This window comes from Argopecten irradians, chromosome 10, assembly GCF_041381155.1.
Source record: "Argopecten irradians isolate NY chromosome 10, Ai_NY, whole genome shotgun sequence".
In the NCBI taxonomy this organism is placed as follows: domain Eukaryota; kingdom Metazoa; phylum Mollusca; class Bivalvia; order Pectinida; family Pectinidae; genus Argopecten; species Argopecten irradians.
This window is the reverse complement of record NC_091143.1, coordinates 19,479,428-19,499,050: the sequence shown is the minus strand read 5'-3', so window position 1 is coordinate 19,499,050 and position 19,623 is coordinate 19,479,428. Positions and strand designations below refer to the sequence as shown.

At 33.5% G+C, this 19,623-nt stretch overlaps 1 protein-coding gene across 11 annotated transcripts in view; it reads left to right on the top strand.

The window, feature by feature from the left end:
- LOC138333346 (fibroblast growth factor receptor-like 1) overlaps positions 1-18,197 on the top strand; it is a 203,464-nt gene extending 185,267 nt beyond the window's left edge. For 5 of the 11 annotated variants that reach the window (XM_069281666.1, XM_069281673.1, XM_069281665.1 and 2 more), the window contains 7 exons: positions 5,961-6,180; positions 6,907-6,930; positions 11,293-11,340; positions 12,123-12,428; positions 13,154-13,228; positions 14,276-15,151; positions 15,510-18,197. In XM_069281666.1, the coding sequence (XP_069137767.1) occupies positions 5,961-6,180; positions 6,907-6,930; positions 11,293-11,340; positions 12,123-12,428; positions 13,154-13,228; positions 14,276-14,400 (798 nt within the window). In that variant the 3' untranslated portion in view covers positions 14,401-15,151; positions 15,510-18,197. The remainder of the gene's footprint in view (positions 1-5,960; positions 6,181-6,906; positions 6,931-11,292; positions 11,341-12,122; positions 12,429-13,153; positions 13,229-14,275; positions 15,152-15,509) is intronic. The other 6 variants (XM_069281671.1, XM_069281669.1, XM_069281672.1 and 3 more) reach the window with 6 other exon arrangements.
- Positions 18,198-19,623: the final 1,426 nt, after the last annotated feature.

The following is a 19,623-nucleotide window of genomic DNA, read 5'->3' as shown; positions in this document are numbered from 1 at the left end:
GAGCAGGTTTTAGGTATAAAACAGAATCCTCTGAGAATGTTGAGTATGTGGCGTGTAATTTTCATCAGAGTAGATAAGGTTCTATACAGAAGGATCTTCCACACGAGGAACACAGTATTTCCGTTTATATTTAGGACACAGAGGGAGCATGGTTAATATATGTATACTCTCTATAACTCACCGTAAATCATTTACACCAAAGACAAATGGATAGCAAATGTTTCTGGCAAAGTGTGCAAAGTTTTGCAAGCCTTTTAGGAAATCTTTCCACCAAAAAATAGATGTATGCCTTTCTTGTCGAATTATTTCTTCTAATGGATGCTTTACACAAAACGCATATACATCAAGCATATGCATTCGTGTTTAATGGGCATTTCGAGGAAGCGTGTCTTGCTTTCAAGGTTAACTGCGGTGTATTAGGCCTATAGTTTTGAAAACCATGTCGATACCATTAAGGAATTTGATTGTTTGCATAGATTAGGCCTACTTCATTATCGCCATACAATCAACATCCCCAGACTTAACATGTAGTTTGAACATGCGATTTGAAAAATGTACAACATCCTCAAGGAACAATATAAGTTATATGAACTATACAACGGTAGGGGTATTTAACATTTACAGCATTTTCAGACAAAAAAACCCAGACAAAAATGTGCTTGAATTTGTTTTCTCCGAATATGCTGCTCCTACCGATGAAACACAAAATGTTGACACGTTACAAGAGAAAATCTCCAAATATCTGTTCTGGCTACAGGTCAAGGTTTTGAACATTTTGTAACAAAAGCAAAATCATACTGTTATTTTTCGATATTGAATTTCGTTATGAATGCTAGACACGTCGGTTAGTTGATTAGGCTAAACGTTATATTAACAGCTTAGGTTATTTTAGGACGATCTCTACTGCATGTAATGTGTGTTTTGGGAGGCTGCGGTATTTTTGTGTTGCATCTCCCACTAATAATGATAAATTAGGGTAGAAAAGTATCAATATAATTCCTTCCAATCATAAATAATATTATGATGTCCGTAAATAGTTTTCATATCCCAATGTACACCTACTCTTATCCTGAATGATTTGAATTTTTCGATTAGTGACTTTTGTTGTAAATCTAGTTTCTTTTTCCGTCTCGAAAGAACAATCAATCAACGTCAGCAATGGCTGTGGTGGTCAAAAAATCTAGGTCGGACTCTGTTTTATAGGTCAATCTTGGCTGGTGTGACTAAATATCTAAGTCAGTTTAACTGAAGTTATTAAAAGTAAAATTTTCACGCAAGAAACGGTAAACAGACAAGGTTAGTACATGTATCAGCGTAGAGGATGGATATAATATCATTTCCAACCACGGAATTGTGGTTGAGCTTAATATCGTGACTGTTAAAATTATTTTGTATTTTCGACATAAAATGCTTGGTATATGATATCGTCCATTTTATAAATATAAATTGACACATTAAATACAAGTGGGACTTGAAATATATTATTTCAGATAAATCTGACTAGTTTTATATTCTGATATCCTATCTATCAACATACCAAGGGAGACTATCCATACAAACAATTGATGCCCAAAATTCAAACCTGATAACAAAGATCCAATCAGTTTTCAGTTTTATTCTTATCCTGATGTCCAGCACTGAACATATTATTGATTTATTTTTAATGTCAATAAAGGAAGACAAATATAAAATCACAGATATGGTCAACAAGCAAATAAACATAGATAAGAAATAGACATTAGCACACTCCCGACTTTCACTGGTGTCATTAAGGGGAGGAACGTGGAAAGGAAAAGCTATCCGATACAGCTAGTCTTCAATATATTTCTCAGAGATATGCATAAAGTTTTCCAAGAAGGCGTGATGGTGTGGCTATACCATTACGCGTGATAAGGATGACAGAATGCCGATAGCAGATATCCCAGTACCGTGTTAACGACTACAGCCAGCCGTATGGTAATGGGACCACAACAATGGAATGTAATTATGACAACTGACAGAAACATTGATTTAGTGATATGTACTTGTTATAACTATAACTTTCTCAACGTAATGGTTGAACATACTTATATCGTCATACTGTGCTGATGTGGCTACATACTGTGTACATATTTCCGTGAAATGGTTAAATAACATAATCACTAAAGTCGTACCTGTCATTGTTCAATATTACTAAATATAGGCGTAGTGGAAAGGGCTACTAGCTTCTTATATAATCGTAGAATGATTATTTTAATGATAAAGGTAATTCATTATTGCCTATTAGTTCGCTTTCGATTTCACTGGAAAATTTGTCTAGCTTTTTTTTTCTTTTTTTTTTCTTCTCATCTTTGTCTCCTCTTCTTCTAATGATAATTTCTTCCTAGTAATATTAGTATGTCGTTCGTTTTCTTCTTCTTTTCTTCTTGCTTTTCATTAATCCGTTAATATTTTGTGGGCTGTATCTCCACTTGAAGGAACCATACTATATTGTAGTCATAGATACTGTTAGGTTAGGTAGTACCTCTGATATTCGAATCTTAGGACTTTCAGTATATCTGCAATGCTGAATTCATGGTAATACTGACGAAAGAGATAATTCTCGGAACAGAGATAAATTCAAATATACGTTGATCAATATACATATCTAACAATCACTCCATTCCATCACTGTATATGTAAAGGTCTAGCCTCTAAGGGGCTTTCCTTTTTCTAAAATATCATTATTCACATAATGGTGTCAGGAGTGAAAGTTGGATCGGGTATAGCGGCATATATTTGGCTTTGTCGGTTTATTGGTCCCTGTAGAATTTCACGCTTTCCTAAATATTTCATTATTCAAATACCTTTGGCAATGGTTTTTAACTCGATCACTTAACGTTGTATATCCAGATTAGACAGTGCGTGTGTGAAACACGTCCTCTCAATACAGTTATAGATGAACAATATATTTACAGTTACTCAATAAAGGACTCGTTCCAAGTAAAGTTTGACGTTTTTTGATAAATTTGTACTTTAATAATGCAGATCGGGAACAATGAATGGTGTTGAGATTACACTAGGGGTTTGGTATTATTTATATAAATATATCTAGTCGAAGTGAATTGCACTTTACTGATCTCTAAGACTATGTACAGTATATACTGATAGACTTACTAAAGTATTGGCATGGACTAGCTTACGTCATCACTTCTTTGCGTGCAGAAGTTGTTTTTCCCCGAACAAGTCTCTGTTTTGCGTCAATCGTTGTCCCTAGTCAACAATTATTTCCTTAAGCCGTTTTTCCCTACGTCTCCGCCTACATACGGACATTTTGTCATTTTCGCTGCATCAAAACCCGCTTTTTTATATTGATATAAGCAATTTCTTAACCATAAAAGCGATTTACGTGTTATCCGACATTATCAAACCACTACGCCTCCTTTTTTTATAAGATTGCATCCTCTTTGTCAGCATGGATATAATCATATATTTATGAGAGAAAAACCTACACATAGGATCAAATATCGTATAAACGACGAAGGAGTAAGTGTTTACATATTTTATTATCAAAATATTTAATTTAAAAAATAATAGAATGACACAAAGCCATACTTTCCAAACAAATGTTTAGTAAAGGATAACCTTCGTACTCAAACTCTTAAAACCTAGCCGTTGTCGAGGCATGTATGAATCAAAATCAGCTATTAAATAAATCACAAATTTTACTAAATAGATCATTTGCAAAAAGATGGGAACGAAAAATACTATTGTCGTTATTAATCATAAAAAGATGGACAGATTTGACCAGATGTTTCAGAAGAGAATTCGCAACATTTAGACAACATCAACATAACTCTGACAGGTAGTAAGATGTTCCTTGACGACATAATGGCTAAATGTCTATCTGTACATTTAGTATGAAAATTTGTAACTTGACAATCGTTTAAGTGACAATTTTTCAATTTATCCTGAATGTTCCATGAAATGCTTAATAAATGCGTTGTTGCAGATACAAATGTACATCTTAATCGCAGTGCATATTTTCAATCAGTTATGATTTTTCCCTATATTGATACATTCTTGATTTACATTTTTGTATGCAAAATGCGTATAAAATTATTCACAGTAGATACACTTTTTAGTTACAGCTTCGGGGAGGTCTACTCCAAAGATATCTTTAATGTTTTAACAATTTATATATATTTCATCGCAAATTACAGAGTGGTCGTCAGAACTTCTGCGAACGCTGGCAGCCATTTACAAGCCGCCATGTCCTGTTTGAAGTGCTATATTTTCCATGTTGAAAGAGTGATATTTAATTGATATACCTGTGGTTCCCAGCTGACATATCAACGTTTTTCACAGCAGAGGGCAAGAACATTACCTATTCTTATGTAGTTATGCCAATAACTAACAATAGAAAAGTTAAGAATATGCTGCCAAACTCCGATGTAGTACATATCAATAGGGTTATCTAACAATTCTGGGTGTGTCACAATATTCATATTGACGGAGATTAGTAAGTATTTCGTATTTTGAAGGATACATCTTATTATCCGTTTCACATTCCGTCACCGGTATCATTGAGCTTATATATATATATATATGATTTCGCGGAAACAATTAGCAAGAACAAAATTAAAGCACAAATATTTGCCAATGAATTAAAATGATGTTATCAGGAATGGTTTAACTATCACGTTTAACTAAATATTAATTTATGAAACATTTCAATATAACACTATTCCGTCTTCTTTAGATAATTCATCCTTATCTAAAAGATAAAAGTTTTTGCTATCATACCAACCGCTATTAGCTTTCATCAAATTCACATATATTGTTCGAATTATCGTGGACCTAACAGACAAGCACTGATAGAGCTTAGTAGATGTGTGATGAAATAAATGGTTACTTTGGTTACACATCAATCACTTTAATATATGGGGATCTTCTGACCTTTCTCTGAAGTTCCTGTCACTGACTTGCCCCGCAATGGTAATCTCCTGGCCAGAATTGAAGTATTTATGCCTTCTTTACCTTCTTCGGTCATCCCACAGGTTAAAATCTCCGTGATTCAGTACGGTAAAAAGTAGTGAGGTTAAATTTGGACTCTGTCACAGTCCATCACGACATATGTTAATGATTCATTTATCTCCGGTAACTACAATACGTTTAGTTTTATTCCTAAACATTTTGAAATAATTTAAATTCATGAAATGGGAACAAAGGTGTTTGTTTGACTTAACCTTTAAGTTAATTCATGGATTAAAGCCTTGGTGGTCATATCGCAAAGTGAGTTATATGTTTATGCTTATATTTGGTATGTAAATGATTGTTTAGACACCTTTTAAGATTTATTTGTCAGTTAAAATATAAAACGCAGATTAATTGTTTCAACACATGACACATTGTCTCGCTAGGTCATTCAGTATGTTGTGGTCACCAGTAACGATGGAAAATGCATAACTAGTAGTACAAATATCATCTAATCAAATCAACATATCTATACAATTTAGACGATTATGAAATATACATTAATATATTTCTTCAGCGTGAGTTACATGCATTACCTTATTTTATGCTAATGAAGGCATGTGCGTGACTTAAATGGGAAAAAAGCTGAGTACCGGGGGGAACCTCGCGATCGTATGGTCGGGCAGATGGTGCAATACCCATTCATGATCGAATGGGAAATCGAACCCGGATCGTCTTGGTGGCACACCAGTGTTATACTTTTGTGTCACTCGACTATCCAATTAAAATGAAAATGGCGCAACACACACTGCTATGTGACAAATTGATACACTTCCACACAAATTTTCCTCGCCTAAACATTTCTGTCTTTTAGTAGCTGCTATCATTTGGAGATTTCTTCCCTAAGAGTGTTGGGGAGACTGTATAAAGATCCGGTTGGGTCTCCACGATATAATCTAAATTCGACACAATACGCATGTAATTGGCATTGTTGTTAAAACAAAGATATATTGTTGTATTTTTAGGTTGTATGGCGGAAGGTATCCGAAGATTTCCCCTTATCCATAGGAACACATATGTATGCTCCTGTAGATGAGATGTCCGTAGATTTCAGGCGTTCAGGCAAATTCAAAACACGCTGGGATCTTATCATAAAACGCACAGAGCCAAGACATTCAGGGAAATACGAATGTCAAATTGTTACAAAAGGATTAAAAACATATCATATTAACCTCATGGTTTTACGTAAGTATATATCTAAATTATTCTCAATAATTTGTCCAAATCACCTTTCTATCATGTTGCAAATCTATATACATTCAGTATTTGTATTATGTATAGGTATTTGATTCACATAATTATATTCATTATACAAATTAAAAATACATATTGGATAAGGTTCTCTGAATTAGATAACATTATTTTCTAATTGATAGATATGTATAACGTCGGCGTCCTGAGCGTATGGCGTTATTATTGTATGATAAAATAAGTCTAAATAGAGATAACAACTTTTCAATTCTGACACTAGTCTTCCTAACATTTCCCTAGATAGCATCTCACTTATATTTCTGAGGTGACCTGCGCTCATGCGAGGAAGCAATTTGGTATTGTTGTCTGACCGATACACACCACAGTCTTTCGAAGTGTCGGTTTCTGCTCCCGCTTTACGTTTGAACGTATAGTTGCCAATTTTCAGTATAAATTGACACTAGAATGACACTGTAAATCTTCATGCTGGATGTTAAGTAGCAGTATAAAATATAGATTTAAGTTCTTCACTCCACTAAGTTTTTATCAATGTGAGTATTAGTTTTGATTAGGAACTGTCTGTCCCGATGACACAGGATCTATTGGGAACAATCCAAGGTTTAGTCGCAATTTGTAATTATGTGGCATAGAAGGAGGTATCATTCATAATACGTTTAGGTACATTTGATATATCTTTGTTTTATCTCTGTTTTATTGTAGCATCGACAAAACCTCAGCGAAAAGGTAAGTCAATAGTTTTATTTCATAACGTTTAACAGGATTACCGGTGCAATTTAAGAAATGGAACATGATCCACTGTCTGCGTGTACAGCTTAGGCAGATCTTTCCACTCACTTACAACCCCGCTATGTAGAATTACCGTAGTAAATACTCCATCAAAAATCTGCAAGTTACTATTGTGTACGAAATGTAAATATGGTTCACTCCCGGTACAATATTCACATCCATTTTTAGTTCATGTCAAACTAATAAATCTTAGACACGACTTCACTTTCCAAAAGTACAACTATTCTGATACAATATGTTTTTAATGAGATTAAATACGGCTGATTTTATATACATGTAAATAATCGTGTATTCCTACCTACTGCACATCCTAGTTAGACAGCTAATTACTCGATGGATGACCATCGTATTCTAACTGCACTTTTCCCGACTAGTATAGTATATGTAGTATGTTGCCTCCCTTTACTAACATCTAGTCATATATAGTATAACATATTATATAGTAGTCATTATCTAATTCTTCGGTATTTGCATTAATAATAAGGTCGTATAATGCATTCTTGTTTTACTATAACTATAAACAAATGCAACATCAGCAAATCAGATTTTATATTCAATCATCCTACTACCTCTGATTTCAACTCAATGTAACATATGAAATGTTACTTATTACACAGTAACCTTCCTTGGTATATACCCATTGTGACGTCAATATTTAGCGAGCGAAACTCTAAAAAGTATTACTTTTCGCTGGTAAACACATCAATACCTACCAGCAAGGGCAGATAACTATATAATATGAAAATACGAAATACAAATATCAGTTTGAAAAATATCGGATAAAACAAAATTGATCGAGAATACTTTTATAAAATAATGTAATCGACCCTGCTTTATTTTTATGCTTGATTCCATATTGTATTATTCAAATTAAAATTTCACTATTTGTTTCTTAAACACTTTGGATAATTTCATAGAAGAAAGCATCATTAAAAAGTAATGTATTTGTAATGCTCACATAGAACTGTTCCATTAAGAAGTGAGAGAGGTAGTGGCGAACACCTTCCATGATGTATAGCTGTACCGACAACAGAAGACACACACCAAGTTTATACGGTTTCAAGCGCGAGAAAATCTATAGTTTCTCATAAAACATCACAACTTGGTGCGTTTCTAAGATAAAAGCTTTCAAGCTTGCCGGTCATAAGTTTTCATTAGGCGCTTGCTCTGACGTTTCCGTGTGCATGTGGTCGAGTCACAGAGATTATGTAACGTCTAAAAGAATGACTATTCAAAGTACGCGACCTTGGTATAAAACAATACATATAAGACTTTGTAGATAAAACATTCCGGCCTTTGTGATAGCTCGACCACAACATTTATTGGTGCCCGAGATACGTGTAAAACATCTAACATTCACTTTCTTCGGATCACTTTATAGCACAATTATCAAGATTAGACCACACAATTCAATGCGTCTGCAACAATTACAGCCCGATAGCTACACACTTGCAATAAAAGCGACGATTACGACTTTACGTGTAGTTCTGATTGGTTGGCATTAGACCGACAGGGCAAATGTTTATTATGTAATGTTAGCTTCGTAAAGCTTCCGTCATATCAATGTCAAAATGCTAACTTGTAACTAACAAACTTAATCTAATATAAACCATACAGGATAAGTCTTTAAAATCTACACTACTGTTACTTCATTATTGATAAGGAAAGTTGTCGCCATTAAATGAATACTCTAGGTTTACATTTAAATGTTTTGTTACTCCATGAACAATTCCGACATCCTGGCCCCTGGCCATATCTCAATGTTTTATCTGAAATAGAGAGTTTGGTTAGCTTTATACAATCTTAGGATAAAAGATACTTTTTTTTATTCTTTATCCTGTCTATCTGTCGCCGCTCACATTAACAACAGTCAATTAAAAACAGAACCTCAGTCTAGCTTAGTGTTATAAGATAGTATGCCTCCACCTACAGTAACCCTCCCGTCCCGTCCCGATAACACATTCATGATTTTATTGCTCGTTTCATTCCTAGTAATCATTTGCAGTTTGCAAAGTACTTTCAGAATGAAAAAAGTAAACAGTCAATTAACTTAAACAACGACAAATACACTTATTATACGAGAAATAATTTTATCCGTTTTCCCTTCTTTTATCCAAAGAATAACGAAAATTCATTCAAACTGTAAAATCAAGACAATCCCAATGAGAATAGCTGCCTCTAGACAAAAACAAACTCTAAAACTAACATAACTACATATGTATATCATATGCTTTGTTGTATTCATAGCACACTAAGTGAGAGTCATTGCATGTCTTCAGACAGCATATAAAACAAACATTTAAAAGTGACATCATACATTGGTGCGAGTTTGATTTTTCATTGCTTCTAGAATGCGAATAACCTAAACATATACCAGTATTGGAATGGGCTGCTGCCATAAAACCTAGCTCCAGTCAACAGACGAATCTCTTTGATCACTCATTTCTTTGCTAATTGGTTCATTACCAATGTTTGTTTTCGCAAACAAAAACCCGTTTGCTTGTTTTATCATAGAACTCTTCTCTCGACTTGTATTTGTCCTATTTTTTGCATTGTGTCTTATCGTTAAACTGTTGCTGTATAAGTCAGCGTTGCACCACATACCACAGAAAGGCAAGGGAATGCGTTTGTGTGTACTCGTCACTGTAACTGAGCATGATTCCATACATCACCGTTATCTTTTTAAACCTTTTTTTCCTCTTGGCTATTAATCACTCTTTTGGACACTAGATTGTGATCAATTGAAGAGCCATTAGTATTTCCAGTGTAATTTCCTATTCGTCTTTATATGCACGCACAACACACGTAATCACATTTAACAAATGACTTTAATTCAGATTCATTACAAAATATCAATCCAGTATGTTGAGAACTTAATTTACTACTTACGTGTAGGCCCCTTATTAGATAAAAATAAAACTACACTTATACTGATATCAGAATGACCGTTTGCAATATTTGTTTTCAATTTTAACTCGTTTTTCACTCACATTTTGTTTAAGAAAAACACAAATCAGTTTGTGAAATCGTGACTTACGGTTAATCTCGCGTTTTTATATACGATTTTTTGACAGCAATTTTGACTTCATGGCTTCTATGTTACTTTTAACCATTTTCTCAGTGATCTATACCCGCTATTTCTTACTGCCCGCAAAATACGCAAAATCTTATCGCATGCGAAAATAAGTTGGTTCACGGTTCCTCTGCGGTATAATTCAAGTGACATTAGCTATACCCAGCACAAATATGATTATCGCAAAAACATAGTACCCCATATTGTTACATATCGCAGAATCTTATTTCTAAAATGTCGCTGCTTTAACAGTTTAACAGTTATAGTGTACATATATTATAAATCGTTACGTATTTATTCTCTGACACGTAATGCACTTATATATATATAATTATCACATCTTAATAATAAACACTAATGTATTATTATAGAATCCTTCTTTCCCAAATTCCATCCTTTATACTTATCTCTAATGTACTAATTCTTACTACAAGATATATGGGTACTTCTTTCTTGGTGTTTATATTACTGTAGAAGTGGAATTATTTGCGTCGTGGAGATTTTCCTTTATTTAGTTTTCATTAAATTCATTAACACGCAAACAAATAATTGACAAATTCATATCTTAACTTTCGAGTTATTTGACTAATTATTACGAATATTTGTACAACACGAACAGTTTGAAAACCAACTCAGCGAAAATATCCACTCTCAAAAATATCCACGTTTTGTGATTGTGCTTTGATAGGTCTCATTACTCTATATTGTCTTTTTATGATACCTGTCGTCTACGCATGTTAGCTCGATTACGGGGGAAGTTTGCAGATAGTTTTAAAATACGAAGAATGTAAATTACTGAGTTAAACACGGAAGAGATATAATAAGTTAATTACTGTAGAAAAACGTCAGGTGAAGGTTGTCTATTTCTTGATTATTCATGCCATGACACTAATTTCTAACATTTTAATTGTAATATTCAAAACAGTCTATTTTTGCAATCAGCATGCTTGCAGGAACTTAATGCATGCAGGAACATTTGCGATCAAAAATTTGGACATATTTCTCTATGGTTAATTCTTTTTTTCTGTTTTTGCATTTTGAAAGCATTAAATACATTTTGATATTTTTGCCTGCTGTACTGCACGATGTTCTAGTTTCTTTATGGTTGTTTGTTATATTGTGTACACGGTAAATAAACTGTTGACTGGAGAGAGCTCTAGGTACATTACCCAAATAGCTGTTAATTTGGGAGAACGTTCCTTATGAAATGAAGCTACTGCTTTCAGGGCAAGGAAAATCTCACTCCACTTCAGTTGAGGAGGACGCGGAGGGAGGTAAGCTCAATCCAGGAACAAATACCACAAAAAAACCCATAAAATACTCAACTAAATCAAAACAACAATTAAAACTGCATTAAGTATGCGAGAAATCACATATTCCAGAAAATACACACCTGTTCCACAACTCTAGTTCAAGTCAAGTTATGTTTTTCTTTTTCATTTAGATTGTTTTATTATAAAGCGTTATAGTGAAGATATGGACAAATATATTACAATAACTATTGAATTGACATCAATATATTTCAAATTTGATCTGTAAAATAAGATAAAGCATGGACAAACATTCAAAACACAAGGGATATAGCAGGTTTTCAAAAGTGTTTATGTAGGATAGTATAATCCATTGGCCTATTTAACTCTGAAACAACAGAGTTTTACACCGCTCTTCCATGTGTCCATCAACAAACGTGTTAGATAGATTAAACAGCTCAAACAACAAAACCAATGTTAGCAGGCCTGTTAGAACAGCCCTACAACCAAGAAGTATCGCCTTATCTGATCGAGGCCCTTAATAAGTCCATCAGCGAGACAGGGCGGCTGAAGGAGATAGCAAAATACATAGTGGTTCTGTCACAAGTAATATTGATCAATGTCAATAGAAATTGCGTCTATAACAACATTATCTTCGGATTGTCGTTATATATGCATTCGCAATTTGATTTATAACATTTCAGAAACCACATATCACTAGTATCGAAAATGACAACTGATGTATGATATGTATTCTACGCTTCATGGCACTGGTGTCAAAATTGTTTTTCTCACTTTCCTTTCAGCAGCTATACAGATAAAGGGCGCAGTGTTTATCAATATGTACCAAAAGCTTAATTTGACTTGTAATGCAACGGGGACGACGAGGGCACCGGTAGCGGTTGACTGGTTTCACGACGGTCATATTATCAACTCGAGTGATAAAAAATACACCAATCGGCTGATGATATTAAACAAAGTCCCCGAGGTACCCGGCAGGTCCCTTATTAGCAACCTTATCATAGAAAGATGCACGGACGCCGACAAGGGCATTTACGTCTGTCGGAGCTCCGACCTAGACACCACCAGTATTACAGTGCATATATTAAGCGGTAATTATTAGACTTCTAAGCATTCATATTCTAGGGAATCAAATCTAAAAAATGGTTGTTTTGTTGATATAGAGATAAAACAACATCGTCACGATTCTTCTACTTCTCACCAAAATTTCTCTATATACGTATATATCTCTATATTGTCGTGTTTTGTTGATCGTGTCTCGTGCAGTGTGGTACTATGTCCCTTTGGTGGCCACCTTTGTCCGTTTGCTGTCTTTATTTGCGGAACTCACGCTTCCTAGCTTTTTGTGTGTTTATAGTATATGATGGAACAAGCAGACTTCAAAAACACTTTATGATAATAGGTAAAATTCCTCTCCTTGGTGTCAAGCATTTCGTTGCATTATATCTGAAGAGTGGAAAATAAGCGACACTTGCATTCATAAACCAAAAAAGCCACCAACATCACGTACATCTAATTGATGAAATCCATTGTAAATATTTTTAATATGTGTATGTCTGATCAACCAAATAGAAATTTATTGGTCAGTTCTGGTATTCCTGTTTATGTTGGTACTCAGTAGTGGATGGGTGCTCTCGTATTATTTCTATATGTAATGATGTAGATGTATAGGAATTACATCGCACATTTATATGCTATATGTACAGTGTAACAGAATAGCAATAATTCAATCATATTTTTGGATTTTATTTCACATGTACATGCATTTCTAATGAATTAATTATTCTTTTTTCATTCCATTTCCTTTTTGCTGAAGCAGTGGAAAAGAATGTAGAAAAGCGTAATGATAATAAAAAGGGTAAGAAAATCATCGGCGACATCAAGAATGACGGTAGGATATCCCTCTCTGGTTACCATTGTAACATAATCCTTATCATTGGTGTTGTAGCTTGTGTGAATAAAAAAACAACACCTACCAACGATCATTTATTTCAAACTTTTTATTTTGAAAACAATTTGTAAAAAAAAAAAAATGATCTGAAGATCGCACCTGGTATTTATCTTAATTTGATTATCTGGCCAAACTAAATAATAAATTGCATTCAGACATATCTCGACATGTTTTCTGTAATATGTTTAAACATTAATATATCAATATGTAGAAGAACCGCATTTGATCGGTTTCCATTAAGATTATTTGCCATACATAAAATCACCTAAACCGTAATGTTGTTTTTTTCGAATGTTAACTTTACTTGTGGTAACCTAATTGTGATTCCTACTTGGTAGCTCAAAGTTGCTCATCGACCTATCTCACTTGATTCTTAAAAAAACAAAATACATTTGCATTTCGTTCACTCGAACAACGATGCCTCGAAAACCCTGTTTCAGCCGAAATTATTTGGTAGTCCCGACAAAACTTCACACTAAAGTATATTAAAATAATAATCGGATATGTCGAAGTTTTATCAAGATTGCACCAACTTCGAATTAACGAGGCTTTACTTAAAGTGAACTGACCTAATTATGTTTTGAGAATTTGTATATTTGGCTCCTGCTGGTGTAATTTGAACAACTTTGAGCTGTCCAGAATCTCTACCTTTTAATCTCATTTCAATCACTTTACATTATGTTTTGTTATCACCATCAAACACAGTTTTTTTTGTATTTGCTTACTTCTTTCTTGTTTACAAACAACTCATCTTTATCATGTCTAAGCTCTTTATCTAGTAACATTTCTGATTTGACAAAAAATATGAATAAACAATATAAATCAAAGTGATTTCTAACACAATTTTTTTACTGGTAATTTTATGTAATGCCATACAGAGATGTTTTGATACAATTAATTTGTAAATTAAATATTTTTTTGTTTACCATGCCATGTTTATTATCGAAAACATAATCTTATTTCTTGTCTTATCTTGTTTTTTCCCAGATGCAGAAGCAAATCCTGAATTGCAGCGAAATACCGTGAAAGGAAATAGTGGCACGCGCCAGTTTTATTCTACTTCCGTTTTCATTGTGACATTTTTGATAGGTCTTATATCGACCGTCAGGTGACAGGTCTTACTGGCTCAGTTTCCGCACGTGCAGTGATTTTATGCGGGAACTTGGATTTTAGCAACAAAACTGTGCCTTAGCTACATCAATTCCACGAATCTGCCTGTTTATTATGATGATGTGAGTAACAGTGAATTGTTGGTGTGACGTCATCAGGTGTTGATGTGACGTCACTTCTCAACAGACATTATTTGGATTGGAGATAGTGGACGGAAGTTGTGTAATTGTTGCTAGGGACAACGCCAGTGATATATGTATACAGTGTAGTTAGATATGTTCTAGGATATATCCTTCGCACACCATCTCCTAAAACCTTATGTATGTAACGTCGATACGGTGTAAATAGTGTACTATATACCTGTATATATTGTGTACCTGTAAAATGACCTGGATAAACAATATTCAGTACACCACAAATGATGTGGTGAAGATGTACATTTGTAAATAATTATATTTATTTACATTATATATATATATATTATATATATATATATATACAAAACGAAATCCACAAGACAGTATGTGTATATAACCAATCAAAATGATTATCTTCGGAACAAGGACATAAAGTTGAAATAATACCACAGGACACTGATCTGATATATGTTTGGAAGTTATACATAGTTACTTATCGAATCGCTTCAAGCACAAGGTATTTCTTGGACAAAACTTTCTATATTTTATATAAAAAAGACACTTATCGTATTTGATTCGACCACAACAACGCTGCTTCAGGAATGGATCGTCACCGGTAAGACGTTCAAGATAATAGCAATTATTAAAATATATCACGAAATTATTACAAATCGGATAATAAAATCAGCAGACCAAGGACTAATTGTTATCGAGATTAGAAAAATCTCTGGTTCAAGAAAAAACAGTAATCGCGATTAAAAATACAATACATCAAGAACCAATTGTAATCGAGAAGAGAAAAACAGTATGTCGCAAAATAATTGAAATAGATTTTATAAATATAAAAATCCGATCAAAATATTTATAGATATTGTATGATAATGAACTTGTACTGTAATTTATTTTAAAAGCCTCTATAATGAATGCTAATATAACTATATCACGATGCTTACAATATATTTAAATTTTTTCAGATGTCTTCGATCCAAGGATGATCAATTATATATTGGGGAAACAGTGCCATCAGTTATTGGATTAATTTATGATTGGTCTTAGTGATTCTATTAGATAAACAAATAATGCAAACAAGTACATGGATGTGTCGTCGTGTCAGAGACAAGTGACGTGTACTTACAATGTCTTAAACACGATACCGGGTAAACAGAATCTCCATTTACCAAATATCATTATATCATCATTAATGCTACTGGTTCTTACACAGTGATGCACATAAATGGTATAGACAATTCATTTTAGTTTGTAAAATTGTGAACTTATCAATAGTGATACGAGTCGTGAATGTCCCCCTGTTATACATGTATGTTTATGTATATATAAATTTGTGTACGTATTATGATATTTACGTTACTGGAAAAGCATTCCATGTCTACAAAAGTATCCGAATTGAAACACAGAGGATTTTTCGGTGTTTGCACCTTTAGGGTTTACATGAGACGGTGTATGATCGCGATGTACGGGTAGGATTGTGTGCTTTGAGCGAATGATTTGATGGTGTGGTTTATAAGAGAGTTGCCATCAGTGCGCATGTCACAGAGAACACGGGAGTGAAAGAAAACTCTGTAAATGATTGCGAAATATATACATTTTAGTATTGATGAACGTTATGTTCGATAGTATGTATTCTTAATGTAACCTAGTCAAAGCTGTGCTCACAAACGCAAAAAATGTTTACCATTTTATTTACATTTTGGTTTCTTTGCCTAAAACAAATTACGATAAAGATTACTTTTTTATCAGCGGGTGTAATGAGCTACTTGTTATATGAACATGTATCAACATATGTTTGGTTCTGGACAAACATGTCTAGCTTGTTGTTACCAACTGATTAAGATTAATCATAATATAGTAAAGTGACACGTTTTGTCCATTTAAAATTTAAAAGTACTAGAATAAATGTTCTTTCAACAATTTTCTTGAACAGGTTTCTGTATGATATTTATCTCATAGTTCAACACTCATCTATATTATTATATATTTGCAAAAATATTTTTCCTTTAAGCGGGTTTTAACAATGAATACTTTGCATATATAAACTCTTATATATTGCGATTCATCTTTGATTAAACATGTATGCATGCATACGTATTCATATTATCAATGTCATATCAAAATTTGGTAAAATTGAGTTAACAATTTCAAAACATTTCTGATCTAATTCTAAGACGTTATCCTATAATGGTAGAAATAATGAGACACCAAAACCTTTATTATATGAAACATTTAAATGTTTACATTACGGAAAATTTAATAGTGTACGTAAAGCTAAACATATTTCACTAAAACATTATCAATTTGAAAAAAAAATTTCGGCGATAATACCTTACAATTGGCAATTTGTGAATATTTCTATATATATAAAAATTATTTAAATATTAACTTATAATAGTTCATAAACTAAAAAATATAATTTGTGTTCCTCAATTTTCCTTTCAGACGATTCATTTATTGTAAATAAAACAAAATATTTGATCTGAAATAATCATTTCATATAAGTAATTTTTAAAGTCTACTTACTCATATTCATCATACTTATTAAATATCATTATCCTGTCTTATTTGAAGACAGTATTTTCAAATAACACATGACAGTTGCTGACCTTTGACCTTAAATTAAATTCATTACAACATCGTTTGTGATCTGCAACCATTAATTATTGTTTCAACGCTGAGTCTTTTTACCTGTAAAACTGGTCAGCTGATTTGTCTCAGAGTCTTTCTACCTGTAAAACTGGTCAGCTGATTTGTCTCAGAGTCTTTCTACCTGTAAAACTGGTCAGCTGATTTGTCTCAGAGTCTTTTAACCTATAAAACTGGTCGGCAGATTAAACTCAGAGTCTTTTTACCTGTAAAGCTGGTCAGCTGATTTGTCTCAGAGTCTTTTTACCTGTAAAACTGGTCGGCTGATTTGTCTCAGAGTATTTTTACCTGAAAAACTGGTCAGCTGATATGTCTCAGAGTCTTTTAACCTGTAAAACTGGTCGGCAGATTTAACTCAGAGTTTTTTTACCTGTAAAACTTGTCAGCTGATTTGTCCCAGAGTCATTTTACCTGTAAATCTGGTCAGCCAATTTGTCTCAGAGTCTTTTTACCTGTAAAACTGGTCGGCCGATTTGTCTCAGAGTCTTTTAACCTGTAAAACTGGTCAGCTGATTTGTCTCAGAGTCTTTTTACCTGTAAAACTTGTCAGCTGATTTGTCTCAGAGTCTATTTACCTGTAAAACTGGTCAGCTAATGTGTCTCAGAGTCTTTTTACCTGTAAAACTGGTCAGCTGATTTGTCTCAGAGTATTTTTACCTGTAAAACTGGTCAGCTGATTTGTCACAGAGTATTTTTACCTGTAAAACTGGTCAGCTGATTTGTCGGTTTTTTTTTCTCATTTCACCATCATGATCACGAGTCTCATTTTGTGTTTATTACATGAATGTTTATCAATTATGTTATGACGTCATAGCATGAATTTTCATGATGACGTCATTGTCGAGCTGTTGGAAATTATCGTGATTCCACGATACTAAGTGATGGTATTGGTTCATTCGTGTCATATATTAGTATGTCGCATTTATTTTATTTGTTTAAATCAAAGAGTTATTTATTGTTTATTGTGACGAAATAAAAGAGCAAGTGTTGACATAAGTACTTTGTATATTTGTTTTATTGCTATTTATTTTTACAATAAACATTATAACCATATACACACTTGAATCGTAAATCGAATATTTGAAAAATCATACTGGAACAATCATCATCATTATCTTCGTCGTCGCCGTCATCTTCATCACCATTATCTTCGTCGTCGCCGTCATCTTCATCACCATCATAATAAACATCATCATCATCGCCCTAGTCGTCGTTGTCATCATCATCATTATGATCATCATCATTATCGTCGTCGTCTTCGCCATCATCAGCATCATCGTCGTCGTCTTCGCCATCATCATCATCGTCGTCGTCGTCGCCATCATCATCATCGTCGTCGTCGTCGTCTTCGTCATCCATATTATCATTGTCACCCCCCAGTATTAACTATCTACACCCCTCATCGTACTACTTGGTATTCACAAAACATATAATCACACATACATATGACATCCATGCGCTTCAATGATCCGGTGTATATAAAGGTTTACGATGATTCCACCTGAACGGGTATCTATGTGTAACGACCAACTACTAGGGTTCAAAATAGCCATTGAAAACACGACCTGTGTATAAACACAACTTTACTTTTTTAAAAGACAACTTCCCATACCAATGTCCCTTAGGCGGTCTTTACAGACAGGGTGGAATATATTTACTTCTCTTCACTTTAAAACCCGTTACCTTTCCGAAGCGACTTTTGATTATTGAGAATGAAAAACGAGATTGATAATTAATTACGTGTAGGGAGAGTTGCATTTGTTTCTCAATGTTGGGTTACCTGTGTTATTATTGTTTTAAGCCAGGCTTTTATTATTGTTTTAAGCCAGGCTTTTATTACATGTTGTTGTAAAAACTTTTTAAAATGACAACCATCTCTACAAGATGTACTTCCTGACACCAGGAGTTTTCAGACAACGCATATGGCTTGTGTTCCAGTATTGACATATCGTGGATTTACATGTAAACATCTAAGGTTTCCTTGTCATTTTTAAACTGAAAAGTTATTAGAAAGGTATCAGCCGTAATTTCATTCCCCTAGACCGGAAAACCTACATTACTAAACTTACAATGTCATCTCTTTATGATTCGTTCTCTTTCGATATATCACTCTCTATTACTCTTAAAATAGTAAGAAAGCAATATTGAAAATATTAAACATTACTGCACAGATGTAAAGATATTGTTCAACATCTTTTTGTGATCACAAAATATTAAAGGCTTAATCGATGAAATATTATACGGAAAAAGGTGGTGGTCACCATTTCACGAATTAGTATCACGAATGATCATTCTATAATTAATTAGATAGATAAGATGTAGAATGTAAAGGTTACTTGAATATTGGACTAATGGTGAAAATATACAATGAAATCCTTAACAAAATTTTAGCTGCATTTCAATTATGACCCCCTGATTAGTTACTTTATA